This window comes from Amblyomma maculatum, chromosome 2 (genome assembly GCF_055883805.1).
Source record: "Amblyomma maculatum isolate TAMU_Amacu chromosome 2, ASM5588380v1, whole genome shotgun sequence".
NCBI classification, from domain to species: Eukaryota; Metazoa; Arthropoda; class Arachnida; order Ixodida; family Ixodidae; genus Amblyomma; species Amblyomma maculatum.
The window spans coordinates 223,830,672-223,846,072 of NC_139345.1; the positions used below are offsets into that span (position 1 = coordinate 223,830,672).

General features: G+C 45.9%; 1 protein-coding gene across 3 annotated transcripts in view; it reads right to left on the reverse strand.

Moving 5' to 3' along the window:
* Positions 1–15,401, reverse strand: part of LOC146201375 (autophagy-related protein 16-1-like) — a 204,753-nt gene that overhangs the window by 119,847 nt on the left and 69,505 nt on the right. For 2 of the 3 annotated variants that reach the window (XM_084595800.1, XM_084595801.1), the window contains exons 7-8: positions 9,414–9,485; positions 5,341–5,517 (exon numbers count right to left, since the gene is read on the reverse strand). In XM_084595800.1, coding sequence (XP_084451926.1) covers positions 5,341–5,517; positions 9,414–9,485 — 249 coding nt within the window. The remainder of the gene's footprint in view (positions 1–5,340; positions 5,518–9,413; positions 9,486–15,401) is intronic. The other variant, XM_084595803.1, reaches the window with a different exon arrangement.

Genomic DNA, 15,401 nt, shown 5'->3' on the forward strand with positions numbered 1-15,401 from the left:
GTATGATAGATGTCATTATTTCAGATGAAACCAAAGTAAGAACAAAGTTTCGATAATGCCTTGCTTTTCGCACACTTTCGGGAAGGTCACAAACAGTTTGGGGATGCTTCACTGCACAACCCAGGCGGTCAAGCTTTGAGGTGAAGCATGCAGTGCGAGGGAGAGTGCAGTAAATTGGAAAATTTCAGTGTATGCGGTAGTTTTCCAACACTTGAAAAATTCGAAGATCAGTTTTTTTTAATACAGATCGAAAAACAAACATACTCAATTTGTATTGAAAACATGGAATATTCGCACACCCCTATGAGAAAGCTTTTTCTTTGTTCTGTGGATGCCACTTAAGCACTTATTACCACCAGCTGCTACTGTTACCTAGTAAAACTAGATGATGTGGCACTAGCAGCTACTGTGATGAAAGCACAACACAAACAAGGACGAGTGAACTAATAGGAACTAGGCACGTGCAAATCGTGTTTTTACCCTTCGAAGTGAACCCAAAGAAAAAAAGCAACACAGTAAATGTCTGCAAGCAATATTGAAGTGAATATTTCGAATACTTTGGCGCCACATTTAAAAAAATTTTTAACAGCATAATGGGAATTTGCAAAATCACATATTTTTCTCAAACACAAGGCTATTACATAAAAAAAGAGGGAGAGGGTGCCTTGAAGCTTTGTTACACTCGTAGAAGCTGCGTCGACCTAATGTAAGAGTGACCACCAGAAACTGGAGAGTTGACCTATATGCAGAGTAGATGCATTTGTGAGATTTGAGGCCTATCTGCGACGTGTATTGCCATTCCCTGAAAACTGCAGCAACGGAAGTGCCGGGTGGCGTCACTAAAAATAAAACACAACAAAAAGCAAGTCATAAAGGTATACGTTTCGTTTTAGTATACTTTGAAGAGCATAAACTAAAATGCATACACAATAAATAGTTTGCTGGATTAAAATTGCTTGCAGTAATCCTCTGATCATGCCAGTTGTGTCCGTTGCGCCATCTTTAGTATGTTGAATCAAAACGAATAAGAACTCATTTAAAGACCGCACTAACCATCGCTTCTGTGGCGCATTGGATTCACACCACATACCTGATTTTTTATTTTTTAAAATTTTTTTAAAAATTCACAATATATTTAAATAAATTACGACCATATTTCCTGGGGTATGTTACCCTGTAGGTTGCAAAACACCATGTTTTTTTTTGTTCTTAACACCAGCGAAACCAGCTGCGAACGCGGCCAGGATGTGACGGTATGACAATGGTTACAGTACAAATTTACCTTCACCGTAATCAATTTTTGTGCTCAGTGAGTGTATGTTACCTTTAGGTTGCGTTCAGAGACAGCTCTCAGCATGCTTTAAACTTTTTTTAACGGATTTACGCTGCGGCAATTTTTTAAGTTAACTTAATCAATGTCGCAAAGATGGCTCAGCGGACGCCACTGATGTATTACGCTTTTTACAGTAAGTAATTTTATTCCATAATGCTATTTTATTAAAACGTCATTTCAGATTCCATACGGCGTAAAGTTGTGTGCTATTTTTGAGAGACAAACCCAGCACTTCCATCGGTGCAGTTTTCGGGGAACGGCAATGCGCATCTGCGATAGCTGGGCTCAAATACAATATCAGTAATGTATGTTGGTTTTGCATGTTCAAATTGAAAATGTGCTACATGTACACACGCAAAAGGAGGAGGAGGCGCCTGCCCGTCATCTCGTCTTTTTGTGTGTGTACATGCAGCACCAGGTCAGTTTTAAACAATATTCAACTGCATGGCTACACAACTGTTGCTTCTGACTCCAGACACCTGCTGGGCACCCATGCTCAGTAAGGTGTCGGGTAGGAGCACTTTCATTCCTGTCATGCTTGACCAGCCATGCCAAGAGCAGCAGCTGTAGCACATCCTACGAATGAATATGCTGGTGCATATGCAGCATGTCTGATTCCATCTGCTGCTGTACGCAGGCACACTTGGAAAGTGTCCCTCTGAGACACTGAACCTAAACCACACCAAGACAGAAATAACTGTACAAGTACTTGCCAGTTGGTTCACACTAACGGCTGATCCCTCTTCTTTTCCTTTGCGCCATTCCATTAGTGAGAAATGATGTTCACTCAAGATAAAAAACCAGACAATGGAATATCAAATGTTTACTTTCGATCAAATAATTAAAATAACCAAATATTCGCATGGGCCTAATAAAACTGGTAAAAATATAAGAGGGAATATAACTTTGCTTATTAGCAAAAGAAACCAAAATTTATTTGCTGCTTTTGAGTCATCATCAGCTGGACTATATATACCCACTGCAGGCCTCTCCCATATTCCTCCAATTAACCCGGTCCTGTGCGAGCTGCTTCCACTTCACCCCTGTGCATTTCTTAACCTCATCCACATACCTAACCTTCTGCCAACCCCTGCTATGCTTACCTTCCCTTGGAATCCAATTTGTTACCCTCAGCGACTATCGGTTATCCTCTCTTCGCACTACATGTCCTGCCCCATGCAAATTTCTTCTTCTTGATTGCCATTAGAATGTCATTGCCTCGAGTTATTTCTCTGACCCGCTCTGCATGCTTCCTATCTCTTAATGTTCCACCTACCATTTTCAGTTCATTAGCCCTCTGCGTCGTCCTCAGGCCCACTGTCCACCCTCCGGTTAAAAATATGTTCTTCCCCGGTGACTGTGAGACTTCGCCCCCAAAACGCAAGGCCGCAAAATGTTTTTGAAAAGAGTAATTATTAACGCAGTTACATCCACCACAATCATCCGATTCTGCTGTTTCTCTCCACCCATTCCCTCGCAAAGGTTTTTCACTCTCCTGACCGGTCGTCTAGCCTCCGCAAGCCAAATTCCCCTTCTCCACATTTGGTGGGAGGTGGGACATGGTACTCTGTGTGAGCAAAAAAAAAAAAAAAAACGGCCGCAGGAGAGCGCGCCGCTGCATTCAGTTTGACCGTGGCAAGAGGAAAGCATGTATGCGAGCGGTGGACACAGTTGGTGTACGGCCATCCTTCACCCGTCAGTCAACGAGACGGACCAATGTATGTCGTTTGCTACTCCGACGTCAGCCTTGCGGCTTGCAGAGAACAGGGAAGCTGGTTTCCCGACGGGGAGGATGAGAGAGCTTGTGCTACTTTGCGGAGCGCGTATCGCTGTAGCATTTTGCACAGACAATCTCCGGTACCTGATCGAAGCACTGGGCTCCTTTGCTTAAAAGGTCATTCCTTGGACAGTGGCCCTTTAAGCAGAACTCTTTTCATTGGCCTCCACGTTTCAGCCCCACAGGTGAGTACAGGTAAGATGCAACTGTTGTACACTTTCCTCTTGAGCAACACAGGTACGATGCTAGCCATATTCTGCAAGTATTTGCCAAATGCGCTTTATCCTAATCTTATTCTCCTAGCTATTTCCCTTTCATGGTCCAGATCCACAGTTACTACCTATCCTAAGCAGACATATTCGCCTACCACTTTTAGTGTTTCGATACCTACTGTAAACTGCTGTTCCTTCCTGAGGCTGTTGAATATTACCTTAGTTTTCTGCATAATAATTTTTAGGCCTATCTTCCTGCTTTTCCTGTCTAGGACATCACTCATTCTTTGAGATTCATCCCCAGTGTTAATTAGCAAGGCAATGTCACGAAAGAACCGCAGATTACTGAGGTATTCTCCATCTACCCTTATCCCAAACTGCTCTCACTCTGAATACATCCTCTAAGCAAGCAGTGAATAGTACTGGCCTAACACCTTTCCTTAAGGGGGATTTTGTTACTTTCTTTATGGAGAAGTATGGTTGCTCTGCAGCCATTAACAGATATCTTTCGGTACTTTCACGTACGGCTCGTCTATCTCTTGATTTCGCAATGCATGCATGACTACCAAGGTTTCTACTGAGTCAAATGTTTTCTCGTAATCAATGAGTGCTATGTATAAGGGTTGGTTTTGTTCCAAGCCTTTTCTATCACCTGGGCCCGTATTCCGAGTTTGCGTCGTTATTGAAAGTGTCACTATCTCCGCAACCTAGGATCATCTGATTGGTGGAAATGCCGGAACATGATGCTGCCACCTTTTCCGGTTTCGTAGTGGCAACATCCAGTTCTGGCATTTCGATCAATCAGATGACTCGAGGTCACGTGAGATAGCGACACTTCGATAATGACGCAAACTCGGAATACGGGCCCTGGCTGATAGTATGAATATGATCGATAGTAATGTACCCTTTCCGAAAACCTGTTTGACCTTTTGCTTGAATTGAAGTCTAAGGTTGTCCTGATTCTATTAGCGATTACCTTAGTAAATACCTCATATATAACAAATGGTAAGCTGATCGCCCTTAGTGGCCCCTTTCTTATGCTGGTGCAAACAAACTGTCCAGCATAACTGAAAATTGTGCACAGAACACTCTTGTTTGCATATTGTGACTTGACCCCTGTTTTTCTCCAAGATATTGTAGCCACAGAGAATGGGTTTCCTCCTGGCTGTCTCTGCAGTACGGGGTGCGGTTACTCTTATAGAGGCTGGCCTCAGTGCCTCTTCAACCAATCACTGTTTGAAAGACTGCATGTTTTTCACCCGAGGATGACTTTGTCAACACCGGGACACCATGGCATGTCTTTGTCCTTAGAACCTGAAGACCTCATAGATGCTCCCTTAGTTGGTGTCATTGATACACTCCTGTTGCTCCCCAGCTGCCTTCCCCCTTTTCATAGCTTCTAAAGCTTTGTTAACTGTGGCTGGCGGGATGTCTCAAGATCGTCCTGACTACTCTGGCTACTGTATAGATCAGTTAAGAACTCCTCGGCTACTTTGACTATCATGTCCATATTCATGATGACATTGCCCGCCTTGTCCCTTGTGTGCAGATGTGCAGCTGCAGCAATGCCTGATGCTACGAGCGAAAATTCCGGAGCTGACCCACCTCCAAGACTGTCGATACTGCAGCCCTGCCAGCAGTCTCAAAGGACATATAACAAGAAAAAGCTGCCAAATAGCAGTGCCCACCGCACAACCTTAGCTGCTAATGCAATTACGCTATGCATTGCAACTGAACCTGATAGACCACTGATCGATCCCTTGAGGGATTGAGGTTGGAGCATGCACCTTGTTGTGTGACCAAGCATAAGTGTGCAATGCAAGTAGTGGCACTACCCTTCATCCTGCCCTCCAGAGTATGAAATGAGAACAGAAACAGTGGTATGACTACGGCACAGAAGAACAGAGAGTTGCTGACGTCCTGAAGTCACAAGTACAGGCACAGGACTGTCACACACATGGCAGGAGCTTTGGGAGAATCCCCCCAGGGTACAACTGAGACAGCCCACCTCAACTCACCGATTGGATTTTCGGACTTGTTTTGTCTCATCACCCCCTGTGTGTGGTGCAGGGGGCAGCATCCTTACGAGGTCACGCCTTGACCTTCGGCGTGAGCCCGCCGGGGGAGGGAGCCCCAAGGTGGAGGAGGAGGGAGAGCAGCGGCACGATGAGACCCCGCCTCGACCATCTGAGGCACTGTGCTGACCAGGAGGGGGACATTTTTGATGACCCTTGTCCCAAAACACTGTGACCACCCAGGAAAGCTACAAAGGGGAAACTGCTGACAGGGGAAGTGTGTGTGCATACATTTAAAGCCTGACTCAATTTTAACTCTGCCACACATCTTACCTTGAAGTTCTGGCCAAATGACTTTCAACCCACTTTTTCAAAAGGCTGTAAAACAGTTTGCCCAACACTTTGCATAACATTTCTTTTGCATACCTCAGGTAAGTTAAACTTAGTGGTTTGATTAAAGCCACATTTTACCAGAAAAGTTACTCCTTGGCTCCATTTTTTGCAAGAACAAACATCCTTAAACAGTTTTTGAGTGGAATTCCTTGCCCTTCCACATTTTCACATTGTCAAAGAGTTGGAGCATGAATTTTTGTGTTGATTGCACTTCGCTCGTTATGAATATCCGATATGTATGTGATCTGCTTGTACAGCCATATGCTAGTTCTTTGTATATTTACGTTTTTCAAGGATGCCCCTCCTGCCTTGACCATGTATATTGCAGCGAACCTTCAAAACTGTATTTGTTGTTTTTTAACAGGCGCCGGCATGTGGCCTTATCACTGTGATCCTGGCACGCGTATCAATTCTGTATTTTTTGTTTGTTAATGCTTGATGTCGCGAGACACGCCTTTATCAGTTTCTTTGTCGCGCAAGATGCGCCGAGATCTGTCTCGAAGACTCCGACCAGTCGCGTATGTTTCTGCAATGTTCCAGGTTGAGCTAGTAACAGTTTGTGACGTTATCTAGATGGTTCAAAGCAGACTTTAAATTGAGCGTTGATGTGTGCGACAGGCATTCAAAGTTGGACGATTGACGAGCACATTTGTTGCTATCGCCGCCGCTGGGTTGCATAGTTCTTTTGCGGGCGCAAGACAGCCCAATAAAGAATTTGTTCCCTGCACTCCAAGACTCTTGATTTGCGTCATCGACCTTGTCACCACCACGTGACAATATGCATGGTCTGCAGTATGTTCAAATAATAAGATAAATAAACACGTATAGGGAGTGCCGAACCTATCTGACAGTGGTGAGTGTCTTTGCCCAATCACAGCATTTTCACTGTTCTTTTATTCACTACTGCCAGGTGCTGCTCAACCAGGAATGCTGCATTCAGAATGAGTAAAAAGTGAATGAAAGTGCTCAAGTGTGGGCAATCCAAAAGGAGCCTTCAATAGGTATGGCGCTTTGCCTATAAAGTGTCCACATTTCAACACTGCAACGAAGGCACAATAAGCTGTTCAAACAAGCTATGCAGCTGATATACAAAGGTCCCCAAGCGAGAGCTTTGGCAGTACAGTGGAACCCCATTAATCAAACTCAGGTATAGTAAAAACATCAGTATACAGTTGAACCCGGGTATATCAAACTCGAATGGGATCGCGAAATAGTTTGATATATAGATAATTTGATATACAGAAATGGGCTTGTGACGGCACTTACGATGCGAAAAGACGATATCGTATTTGTCACGTAATCAACCTACTCGCATAATGACCCCACCCTCCACTTTTGCACCCGAGAATTTGAAAAAAAAAAATAAATGTATAAAGGCCAGCTCGCTCACGTGCAAGCGATTGAACGATCTCAGCGACGAGCGGCAGCGACAGAGCGAAAAATTTCAAACTTGTTGGTCGAGCCACCACGGCAGCTCAAAACAAGGTTTCTGTGTCGCCGCGGCAGAAATCGGGCAAAAATTGCGAGCGTTTTCGCTTGCATGTCAATGGCGTGCGTCACTCCGTTTCGTGGTCTCATCCACAGCTCATTTCTTGGCAGCGTGCCAAGATGCTGCGCAGCGATAATGTCCGGGCGCGTTTATCTTTTGGTAGCTCCTGCGGTGGCGGGGAGCGAACTTGGCAAAGTTCCCGTGATGGCTTGATTGCACAAGCCACGCCGCGCTTGGGGCGGGCGTCATGATTGCAGCAGCTGAACAACAACAAAAAAAAAAAACTGTTGCCGTTTAACGTTTGAACAGCACAACACGAAAGGATGACTCCCCCCCCCCAAAAAAAAAGGCAAAGAGAGAGCTGCCGCTTCTTAACGTCCGCAGGCGCCATAGCAACGTCAGCCGCCCAGTGCAGAGGGTTCGCAACATACGCTGGAGAAAGCGTCCGATGTCTGTCTGAAAACTGGCTGAGCTGGCTTGGCACATGCATAGCGCGTGCTGATGGAGAGAGATAGCTCGGCAAAAGAATGGGCACACCCACGCACATGGCTTGCAAACGTCATGTGTTGGCGCGCGGGAAACGATAACTGTAGATGCGCCCGCCTTTGGGGAATGGGCGCGGCGTTGCCCAGACCAGCCGTCACCGAACTGTTCCTTCTCATTCCTTCCACACATGGCTTGAAAACGTCACGCGGCAAACGGCCAAGGGTGATGCAATCGTTTTTGGGGAAGGCACACTTTCCAGTGCGTGGTGCGGAGTTGAATATATCGAACGACCAGTTAAATTAAGTTCGATATATGACGCGGCTTTCCTATACTTTTACATGCGATTTTCAAGGGGATATTCCATGAGTTCGATATAACCAAATTCGATATATCCGGGTTCAATATAACCGGGTTTGACTGTATATGTCTCATTTGGCCTCCTAGCCCCACCAAGCCCTTTTCATTCCTTGCTGCTAGAATAGCCTCCCTTGATAGAGCTCCAGCATTAAACGTTGCCAAGTTCAGCTTCTGGTCTGTCTGGAGTGAAATCACAGCACTGACTGCTGCTGGAGTCAGTTGCTCTGCAACCGCTGAGGACTGAGGTCTGGGTGTTAGCCAAACTCTGTTCTGGTGAGGGAGTGCATTTTTGGTGGTGGTCACCAAGCAACTCCATCAACATGCAGTCCCTTTTCTTTGTTTTTTATCTGGTGGAGAATTGGGCAGTACCGGGATTTGAACCAAAGTCCATTTGAATGCGTGTTCGACCTATGCACCTAATAAAGATAATTTTGATAAAGAAATGGTCATGCTAAATATTACTGAGCTATAATGACACATTTCCTGCACAACACTGACATCGCAGCCTGCATGCAGTCTATGACATCTCAGAGCAACCAGCAGCACGACCGGGCTCGTGAGCTGTAAGGCTAAAACCATGGCACCATGTGTGGGAAAAGAGCTGGCTATTAATGTGCTAACAATAGCAGCACTGAGTAGCACAAAGTATAAAAGCAGCCTCAAGTGCCCTTTGTGCACCTTATTGCGTCGGCTTTCCTGCACAGCCAGAATCGTAGCATAGCCAGAGGGAGTGTAGCACCGAAACGTGGCGAGCGGCAACTTCCTTCATGGCTGCAACAGGAACTTGGCGGAGCTGTCCATCACCGTGACAGCAACTGCAGTGGCATTATTTAGCCTCCTGATTTCTGCCCCCAAAACTGGTTTTAACGCATTCACAATGCAACGCACAGCTCAATTCAATCACAGGGCCAAAAAAATGGAGACACAGCTGTGGTGAAATGCCATCCTTGCAGGAACAGAGAAAATCAAACTGGGATTGATCATCACATTGCACCCTCTCTGAAAACAATTCATTCGCTGCAAGACAATGTGGCTGAGGGCAGAAAGGTTGACAAATGAAATGAGTGTGTAGTCTGCCCCAACCGCTTCCGCGGGAAAACTGGAAAAAATACAGCCATGATGAAGCGATAGAAGAAAAGCTATTAAATGAAATTTTTCCGGGCAATAATTGGCTCTTCTTTTTTATGTCGAGCAAATAACGATTCAGCTAGAAGGAGAATCTAATTTCATTTTTTTCCAGGAAAAACAAACGACAGACGGAGCTTGTTCCTTCTAGCCTAGTGGGAATTGTGCACTCGCTGCGAGCTCTGTTGGCATCACTACAGCACAAAATAAAATTGTAAATGCTCACCTGTCATTAGGCACCACGACTGGCTCTCGGGCGGCATCCTCCAAATCCCGCTTTACCTGGGCCTGCTTCAGCCTGAAAAGGCCAAGTAATGCCACAACTGCAATAGTTGCACTGTGATAATATGAAATCAGCCCCAGATGAACTTTTTCAGAGAAAGAACGCTAGCAGACGACAGAACAGGAAGATGAGGACACATACATATGTCCTCTTCCTGGTCCGTCGTCTGCTAGCGTTCTTTCTCTGACAATAGATAACCAACTCACCCAGCAACATACCCTGTCCCAGATGAACCTTGGTCAGCCCCTGGGCTTTATCTCTATCTAACGCCCAAATAAAATCCACAGGTCCACAGAACTTTCTTGTACCGCTTGAAGATAGGTTGAAAAAACTGTTCGGTGGTGTTACAATTCACCACCGGCATATGCGGCAGCAAACGCCAGTGCATCAGAAGCAGCAAGAATTTCGACCATATCAGCGCTGTGCAATCGGCCGCCCAACGCTTCCTCCCGTTCCACCATGTTGGAACGTGTCGTCATGTGTGTGTGTGCAAACGCTGGCCAATCCCTCGAGGATTGGCCTCCCGTCAACAGGAGGAGTTTCTGTCGCGCCACTGAGTCATCAGAGCCTGATCTGACATCTATCCCTTTCCATCTGAACTGACGAGCATTTCCGGTGCGAGGGAGACCATGCAAAGACAATGCTAGACACCTGCTTTGCGAACATGTCAATTTTCACTCCGGGCCCGCTACTCTGCCTGCTCTTACGTAATGCTGTATTAAACGTTGTTTTTGTTAGTAGACGCCTCGCCGGGACAGCTGATGCCTTCCGCCAGGCCACGGAGCCGCAGGCCTACGCTACCGATGGGGCCACATCAAACAGTGGTATCGTGGCATTGACCGCTGAAAGCTTTCGTAGCCTTGAAAAATCGTGAGCATACTTTGGCAGATGACATGACTGATTATCACGTTGTGCGACATCATGAGATCAGGTGGCACGGTCAAGTTGGCAGGCTAGAGGTGTGCATGGGCCACTCTGAAGCCCTCTGTTCCAAGCTCGGGCCCCCCAAGGGTATATTTGTTTTGGGCGGTACGGGTAGGACACAGCAATTCTGAGTGCTACACGCAACTTTTGCAAAAGCACAAATATAGCCATGGTGCAATAGGGGTGTCGGCTGCACAGTGTTTCCTGCCAATGCCAGAGCCTCTGAGTTTTTGCCAGACGTCCACCACGCACCCCAACCAAGTCACTTCATTAATTTCGAGATTTGCGCCTTGTTGTGCCTCTCCTGGCTTAAGAGGGGCGTAGCACCTACAGCCAAAGTGCCCACGTTGTGCCATGAAAGGCACACGATGGGCAAGATGAGCTCACCATAGAATTAACCCTTTGCTCATAGAGCCTGCGTGCTTTCAGAGAAGCAAGGAAGCTGTGTACAAAAAAACTTGATCTTCTTGGTAAGAAGGTATTAGTTGTGCCAGCCACAAGTTAGAGCAGCGGAAGAAACTTGAGCGCTGCTGGATTCATGATCTGGATTCAGATTGGAAAGATCCAGGCTCAGAATTTCGGCTCATGTACACCCCTACTGCCAACATGGGCAGATGGGAATTGAAGACATCGGGATCCTTGCACCCCGTGTCAGGGACGCTATTCCGATATTTTCCATATTTTACCGGCGCTGCGACAGGGGAGGAGGGACGACAAGACGCTACTCCTAAGCAATGTACATGCGCACAGCACTGGGGAGAGACAGGAGCGGGGAGATGGATGATGCACTGGCGCAGCATATACTGGGTGGACACACAGAAATGCACTTGGTCAGCACGGAGTGCAGCTTTCGTCCCTACCAGCCCAGCACTAAGAGCAGGCTAGGCCGGCCTGGCTAGACTGGCAGTAAGAAGTCAGAAATGAACACTAGTATCTCTTTCCATAGATGGACCACACAATCATGTAGTATGCTGTAGAAAAGTAACACTTATGCATATAGGCAGCATACTTCTCACTGATTGTATGTGAAGTCATTTTTGCTCTCTATTCATGAGTAATACATAAAGTGCAGTGCATCTATTAAAAAAATTAGAGGCATACTTAAGCGCTGCTGAAGGGCGGTCCTTCTGATTACACTTTACATGAAAGATCCATCAAGCTCATTCCCAAGCCTTGTGTGCCCTCGTCAGGAGCATGTCTGGCTCACAAACTAAGAAAGGGTGTGGGTTAAAATGACGACTAAAATTTTTCAAAAGTTTTTTAAAGGTAAAATCGATTAGTACTTTGTAAAGTTGAATCATTTTTCACATGTGGCAACCTTTATAAGAGTCGTGGGTTTATGCCACGCTTGACGTCACAATTAACATGAGCATTGTGGGGTGTTTCAAGTCCCTCTGTGAGGTAATGTAGCGGTGACATCATGACCCTGTTAAAATTTTTAATTCATAACCAGTGGTGCTAACAATGATGATCACAATGATGCTGCCTTTATGAGACATGGAACCCTGGCATTATCACATAAAATACTTTGTCAGCTCATTGGCAGTGGTACATATCCTCAGGGGCCCGGTGCCCTATCCCCACTTAACACTGTATGCGCAAGTATAGTAAAAGCTCGCTAATTCGAACATTGTCGAAATGCCTCGAAAAACCTGACAAGAACCATTTGCATTATGGTAAATTTACCGTATTCACTAGTGCAATGAACCCAAACACATAATTAACTTAACCCCCCCATTTGCCACTGAGAATTTGAGAAAAAAATTGCCGACGATTACGTTACTTCCTAATGCGAAATTTCAGCACAGCTCTTCCTTTTTCAGCTTTTCAAGATTGAGGCAAAAAACTCAAGCAAGACATGCAGTACGATTACAGACAACTTTTTATGTTCACATGTATTCCTTCTTCAAGAAACGCTTCCCTAACAGTTCTTGATCTAAACGCATACGTGACCTGCGCTACAACAGGAAAGGCGGTGGTACTGAAAGGCGGCGGTACTAGGCAGAGGAACTTGCACGCAGTGGCAGACGAAGGAATTCTACCGGTTGCCTCACTCATGGGTTAGAAATAACTGGCAGAGAATAAACTACTTATACAGGCAAGCGGTTTGCAGTGACGGACGGCGACGGCTATGCATTTCGGCTCGGGTGGTGCAGGCTATTGAGCGTTGCATCAAACACAACCAGCGTTCCGCCGAACGCATCAAAGTTCACCGCATTCTGGGCAGAATCGATCTTTATGCCGGGAGTATGCGATGCCAGTGGACGCTTTCCTGCCCTACTTAGTCAGCCCTTTTGCGCGCGCAATGCAGAACCTGGTTACGAGGAACAATGCCGATGGCAACGCCTTGAAACACAGGAACGGGCACCAAAGAGCTGTATTCCAAAAAAATAAGTGTTAGTCGTTAGCACGTCCCTCTGTTGCAGCCCCCAGCTCATTTCTTAGCAGTGCGCCAAGATTCCCTGCAGCGATAACATCACAGTTTCTTGAAGACATAGCGCAAAAAAGACGGGGACAACACAAATGTAGACAGGACAGGCGCTAACTGACAACTTTATTTTCGAGGAAAACTGCAGCACAATTTATGTCAAAACTCACGTGACAATCAAGGGCCCCTTGATTGTTGATAATTGGTGATAATTGTTCTTCCACTCGCCCATCCTGATCATTCTTGCTTAGCATTTCAATGTTTTAGCGGGGAGCCTTCTACACTCCTGAGTCTGTTTTTAGTTTTGACTCTGCTTTTGCTTCCCATGTATCGTCTGTTTTAGCTTATGACTCCGCTTTTGCTTCGCACGTTTCATATGTCTTTAGTTTTTGACTCTGCTTTTGCTTCGCACGTGTCATATGTCTTTAGTTTTTGACTCTGCTTTTGCTTCGCACATGTCATCTGTTTTTAGTAGTGACTCTGCTTTTTCTTCGCACGTTTTATCTGTTTTTAGTTCTGACTCTGCTTTTGCCTCGCACGTTTTTTCTGGTTTTGACCTATGACTGCTTTTACTTCCCTTGTTTTGAGCCCTTTTAGGCTCGCTCGTTGCTGTGGTTGGGTGGCACCGTCCCTTGGCCACGATGTTGTTCGCACCCCATCTGTTGTATTAAATTCACAATGAGTTTTATATAATCTGTTGATAACGCTTTCCGGCCTCCCTTGTTTCTTTTTTGGTTCTCCGGGTCAAGATTGTCGGCCGCCCTTTGTCAAACTGTATTTGGTCGTAGTATAAGGCCCCTTGATTGTCACGCGAGTTTTGACGTAAATTGTGCTGCGGTTTCCCTCGAAAATAAAGTTGTCAGTTAGCGCCTGTCCTGTCTACATTTGTGTTGTCCCCGTCTTTTTTGCGCTATGTCTTCAAGAAACTGCTACCAACTAGCCCAAACCAAACATCTGTTGCAACATCACAGTGTGTGTATCTTTTGATATTAGGGGGAATTGGCAGAGTGCAAGCAATCTTGACAAAAACTTAAGTCTTACTCCTCGCCAGCACTAGCCCTTCATGATGCGACGCGGTAGGGCAGCCTGCGTCACATGTAAGGCATGGTATGTTTAAATGCTTAATGGCACTTGATGGGCACACATTTTGAAAGAAGTAGAATAACAGCGATGGAAATGCATAAAAAGCCCACTATCCGAAATGTCGCACAACTGCGGTCGGCTAGCTGCACGCTGCGCGGTCAATGAGTGATGTTGCTGAGGTCTATTAAGGCATAGTCGGTCTATTAAGGCAGCTTTGAATGGGGCTGTTCGTGTTTCATTACACTTGCCGTCGCACACACGTCAGAGGTGCACGGTCAACTGCGCAACATGTAGTTCAGGTTTGAGGAGTGCTATTTTGACGATCACTTATGGTACCTTGTAATCATAACCACACGCGGCCTAACCGGTGCGAAACCCGTAGTGCCTGTCAGGCGACATGGGCGTCGGGTGGGGCCGCGCTGACAAAATACGTATCGGTATTTCTGATTTAACAGGGGTGGAATTAACCAGCATGAGTTGCAAGTCTTGGAGGTCATGCGGAACAAATCGCAAGCAACCGCCTCCCTACCCTCCAGCTTTACTCACTCTTCTTATGTTTGTCAAAGTGCGTAGCCACTTAACCAGTGTTTCTTTCGCCATGTGCTGGTCACCAGGTCGCCGACACGCGGTGCAGCGCAACTATCCGTAGTGGAACCGGCTCATTTGAATTAATGGGCTTTTGGAGCTTGGCCGGCCTCAGCAATGTAGTTAAAATTATCCAAAAGTTGGAATTATTGAGGTTCAATTAACGAGCTTTTACTGCACAGACTCACTTAGATGCTTTATTATAGCACACACACAAAAAAATGTGGATCACTGCCAGCTGTCAACATTAGCCATTCTCAAAAATGGTTGTTTTGTGTAAGAACAATTAACAGCCGGGTAAAGGGTTGCCCGAGACAAAAAGGCGTCTTTCATTCCTAAATCGACAGAACACTATCTGCTGTGACTCTCTTCTTTAGGTGCAGACATCTGAAAGCAAGTCTGCGGCCAGAGAACAAAAATGGAAGATTAATATGTTTTCAAATCATAAACTGAGAGGTTGTCCACAACGGTAAGGATGACACTCTCCCTAGATTCCCCCCTACAGAGCGCTCAACTGCTGCACCCAAGGATTGACTTTGCGAAGGAGGCCAAACACTTTGGGACAACCCACAAACCAAAACAAGGCTTCAACTCACTTAGTGGGCAAAAGCAGACATGTACTGCATTCTGCCCATGTGGTTGTTTCTTGTGCTCTCATGCACACAGTGCAGGAGAAACCTGGTGGCTTTGTGCTAAGAGGCACAGAAATAGAAAAGCCATATCTGCAAATTATTGCGCGTGGACTTGCATGCCTCATACATGATCGACGCCATTTGCTCCACAGGCAATCCCACTTTCAGGGTCCCTTTAAGGGTGGCCTAAAAATCACACAAAAAAAAGTGCTACTTTTTGAAAATGACATTTTGAAAATCTATAGCTCATGGGTCATTAATTCCCCTTTATAAGACGCA